The 5,000-nt window shown below is 43.9% G+C and overlaps 2 protein-coding genes across 2 annotated transcripts in view; both read left to right on the top strand.

The window, feature by feature from the left end:
- The window catches only part of LOC138973308 (arylsulfatase B-like), a 443,818-nt gene that overhangs the window by 415,080 nt on the left and 23,738 nt on the right, over positions 1-5,000 (top strand). The gene's annotated exons all lie outside the window — the stretch shown is intronic.
- The window catches only part of LOC138973311 (arylsulfatase B-like), a 22,080-nt gene that overhangs the window by 15,941 nt on the left and 1,139 nt on the right, over positions 1-5,000 (top strand). The window contains exons 8-9 of the mRNA XM_070346029.1: positions 2,777-2,936; positions 3,984-4,176. Of these exons, the coding sequence (XP_070202130.1) occupies positions 2,777-2,936; positions 3,984-4,176 (353 nt within the window). The remainder of the gene's footprint in view (positions 1-2,776; positions 2,937-3,983; positions 4,177-5,000) is intronic.

Below are 5,000 nucleotides of genomic sequence, written 5' to 3'. Positions count from 1 at the left end.
GTAGAATACACATTTCAGTGACGTCATAACATTACACCCACAGACTCATAGGGTGCCGGAACCCCCAGCGGATCTGTAGAGGGTCCCAAGACTAGGTAGATTTGTAGAAGGTCTGTAAGACAAGTCTGCAGACAAAGCCGCTAAAGAAGCTGCCCAAGGCATAGGCGCCTCTGAGGTAGACCTGCCATTGTCTGCTTCTGAGATCAGTAGCCTTACAGACTCTCTTCTCTGGAGAGAATGGAAGAACAAATACATGCACACGGCTATAAGCTCTGGCTGGTTCATTCGGGAAGCCCCATCAAAACAGATGAACACCTATAATGCATGCCCACGTGTAATAAAAAAGATTGTCATCATTTTCACGAGTTTTCATTCACAAGCACCTGGGAAATAAATCTCATGTTCCCCGGGGAATAAATCCCCGGTTACCATAGTTGCAGGAAGCCCTATTACATGGATAATCAAAAGCAAACCCAATAGAAACGCTCGAGGATTCTTCGGCTCTTTTCATTGGCGTTTCCCCAGACCTAAACAGACGACACTGCTTCGCCAAGTTCCAAATACGAACTGGCAAATGTAAACAAAAAACAAAACTACCTCATCAAAGGTCATACATTTATGCTTTATCGCAAACAAATGAAACCTATCGATATGTTTTATCTTCTCACAATGTCATGGAGTGCGTGTATCTCTTTGGAGAAACACGAACGTCAAGTTTTATTTTGACCCGTGCACAAGACGTTGTATCGATAATCATAAACTAAGCGCAAATAAAAAAATAATGATAAAAAAGCAAAGAACATAGCAACAAGAAATGAAGACATCTGACAAAGCCGAGCAAGCAGAATGACAAGTCTAATGAAAAACAGAGAGGCAATGAGAAACAAGATCGCGATTATCTTTCCTTCGCGGCACGACGCAAATCGTTTGTGTCCTTTGACCCAATTCGTGCAGTGCTGCACGATGCAAATCTTCTGTGACCTTTGACTCAACGTAGCTTCAATATTCGATTACTAATATTTACCACTGAAAACCGAGGGGTGGAATACCGAGAGGGGCAGGGTGGTAGGGCGATGGTTACATGTAATGAAGAGACACGTGTAGCAATAAGAGAAAACCGATTCTGCAATAACACAAACACGAACAAAAAACCCAACACTGACCTATATGAATATTTAATCAATAATATGATCGTCTGCGTTGCAGGTGTGAAGGTTTGGGGGGGGGGGGGGGTAACTTGATAATTAATTTGTGTGTGTCAGTGTTTGTGTTCATGGACTGATTGTGAGGGAGGGGGAGGGTTGGGGTGGGGTGTGTTTCAGGTTTTGGTGTGGGTATGAAACGAGCAAAACAATACCCACACCACAAAATCTTGGAGGCAAAAAACACTCGCCGTCGCATCATTTTGTCCGCACAATATTATATGCACCAACAACCGGAAAGAAAGGTGACAATGGAAAAAGACTCATCTTTGCTTCCTGCGATTCCTTGCCCCCGACTCGAACGTCGCACGATAATCCACATAACAGATCTGTTGTGAGATGGTCAACGCTGACTGTGCAAGCAAATCACCTCGTTTGAAATACGACAATCCCATCGCTCGAATGCAACATGTGGGCACTATCGTCTCAAAGGCGCTTACTGTTGGTTTCACACACCACTCTGTAGTCGGAACCAACAGAACTTCGCATCCTCAAACCTGACATACTTGTCTCAACATTATAAACTCAAATCACACACAGTAAGTTGCTTTCGCACGCCAGCTTTGAACAACGTGCTGGGGCCCCGAACATGCATTATAATAACAGAACTCGCGTGTCAAACCATGGCTCCCTGTGTTGATTTTTCACTTAATGTTGAACCACCAAAATGATGACAAAAACGATGTTTGATGGTTTGTTGCCAGACTAGCTTTTTTGTCGGTCCTCGGGGGGCATATCGACTTTTGTTTCATATTTATTGACCGCGGCCTTCGGCCTTGGTCAATAAATATGAAACAAAAGACGATATGCTCCCCCTCGGACCGACAAAAAAGCTGGTCTGTCAACACCCCATCAAACATCTTATATTAACCGCCTAAGGGCAGAAGCTGGGGACTACCAATTTCTAGAGCTTAAATTCACCTGTCAATCCGACCTCAGCATTGCTCATTTGACTTTGGAGTGTGATTTGAACTCATGCCACTTTCAACCCCTGACTCAGTTTATGAACTCGAACAGAAATATCCTGCCAAATACCCCAAATGAAAAATTAAGCTATCTTTTAAGTTTTAATAAAGACCTTGGATGGCAAGGTCCCAAACTTATCGCTAGACTTGTGCACACGCACCAACTTGGTCCCTGGATATGAAGAGACATTACTGCAACTAACGCCATTGCTTCTCATAGCTACTTTATATTTTTATCAGAACCTTTAAGAATACCCTTTTATACCCAAGTATCTCTTATTACCATTCTTAATTAGATGAGCGAGAGTGTGCGGGGGGTGGGAGGGTGGTGAACCACTGTACATAAAGGGAAAGTTTGTGTGCGCGCCTGTGTGTGTTTTTAATCTAAGACAAATGTCGCCAATGTTTTTACAGAGTGACGTTAAATAAACGATTTTATCATCATCTCCTGGTATAGTTTCCTTTGCGAAAGCAAAACAGGTTTTATAGGGCTAAGAAAATATCTCTAAAAGGCTCAATCCTGTTTGATTGGACTTTGCCTCGTTGTGTTTCGACACTCGGTTACACAGAGTTAATATTTCCGAACATCGTGCATTATCCTCGTTTCAGCCGAGCTGGATGGAATGAGTTTCTGGAATAAACTGAAGCGTGACCGACCCACGGACCGTCATTGGATGGTGTACAACATTGATAGTGAAATGGACCTGGCCGCCATCAGGCTTAAGAACCGCACTCACGACTTTAAGCTGGTGTACTGGAAGAAAGACAGGTAGACAACCTTTTTAATTTGATTTTTGTTGTTCAAATATTTTCTGTTTGTTACTTTTTTTTCTCAACTTTACGTTGTTTCTAATTCACTCTCTCCTTCGACAATCCGCAATATAGGTGTGTCCCGTGAAAATAAGATTTACTGAATGGATCCAATTACTAGTCAAAATCATCACTTTTAATTTCACCACGACGGTGTGTGTCTATGTGTGTGAGAGTGTGTATGTTAGTGTGTGTGTGCGTGTGTGTGTTTGTGTGTGTGTGTGTGTATGTGTGTGTGTGTGGGTGTGTGTGTGTGTGTGTGTGTGTGTGTGTGTCCGCACGAGGATATGAGCGCGCTGGGGTTTCCCCGTCTCACATGGCCGTAATGGCTTCGCCGTAAGGGCGTAAGACTCACATTTTTTTCTCTTGCATGTGCGTACTTGCATTAGCTCATGCGCACTTGATTGTGCATACATACGCGTATGTACCTTCTCCCCCAACCTTTCTACTCTACATGTGGACTGGGTGGCCGAATGGTAATGCACTTGCGCTCGGAAGCGAGAGGTTGCGAGTTGCGAGTTCGACCCTGGGTCGGGGCGTAAGCAATTTACTTCCCCCTTTCCTAAGCCCAAGTGGTGGGTTCAAGTGCTGAGTCGGATGAGACGAAAAACCGAGGTCCCTTCGTGTACACTACATTGGGGTGTGCACGTTAAAGATCCCACGATTGACAAAAGGGTCTTTCCTGGCAAAAATGTATAGGCATAGATAAAAATGTCCACCAAAATACCCGTGTGACTTGGAATAATAGGCCGTGAAAAGTAGGATATGCGCCGAAATGGCTGCGATCTGCTGGCCGATGTGAATGCGTGATTTATTGTGTAAAAAAAATTCCATCTCACACGGCATAAAATTTATTTATTTAATAAATCCCTGCGCCTGGAATATGTGCGCGATATAAATTGCATAGAAAAAAAATTAAATAAAATCCCTGAGCTTAGAACTGTACCCACGGAATACGCGCGATATAAGCCTCATATTGATTGATTGATTGACATGTACTTCGCAGAGTCTCTGGCTGGACGGGCGAAGGGGACCCCGAAGAACTGAAGTATCGGCAGTTCCGCTATGATGCTCCCGCGGACTACTACCGCCTGTTCAACATGGCGACCAACCCCACGGAACTGGAGCCTAACGCCACCATCCCTGACGCCGCCCTGCACTTCCCCGAGGTCAAACAGGAGATGAAGGACAAAATGAAGGTGTGTGTTCTTATGGTGGTGATGGTTGTGGTGATGGTGGTGGCAGTGGTGATAGTGATGATGCCGATGGTGATACATACACACGGCATACAAATAGCTTTTATTTGCTTCGCAAAAAAAAGAAGAACCGAATGAAGAAAAGGGGAGGGGGGGGAGGGGGGGGGAGGGGGGGGGAGGGGGGGGGGGGGGGAAAGGAAAAGCAAAGAAAGAAGAGCAGGACTTGCGCGGAATGAATGACTACAAACAATAAATGAACCAAATCAGTGCCAAGAATAAAATGTTGGTATCGTGCGATTTCTGAAGAGACTGCACAAAAAACATATAAATATAACGCGTTAATGCTTCAAAACCACACATGGTCGTTCCTAAACGTCAACCATGAAAGCAGGCCTAGCTTGAAATGCGAGTTAAAAACGAAAATACTATCGTGCAAGGGAGTTAACATTTTCAAGCTGCTGCAAAAAGGGAGCGTCATTGACGTCACTATAATTGTGTGTAACACTCGCTTTACTAATATACTATTATTATTAGGATAAATACATCATGAATGTCACCATGACCGCCACGAGTGTAGACGTTGAAACGTTTTTACTTTCCTATGGATGTTTTTGAAAGTAACATAAAACATCATTTATATTTAAGTATCCCCAACGCAATAGTCAGAGTACTCGTTAAAAACAAACCCACACACCCACACACACACACAAACACAAACTTCTTACTCGGTAGAATCTGCACGAACTTTTGGTGTTGATAGGCTTGAGAAAGAAAGAAAGAGAGAGAGCGAGAGAGCAAGAGAGAGAGAGAGAGAGAGAGAGAGAGAG

Source organism: Littorina saxatilis, linkage group LG8 (assembly GCF_037325665.1).
Source record: "Littorina saxatilis isolate snail1 linkage group LG8, US_GU_Lsax_2.0, whole genome shotgun sequence".
Lineage (NCBI taxonomy): Eukaryota > Metazoa > Mollusca > Gastropoda > Littorinimorpha > Littorinidae > Littorina > Littorina saxatilis.
The sequence above is the reverse complement of the archived record's forward strand: the minus strand, read 5'-3'. Positions and strand labels throughout refer to the sequence as shown.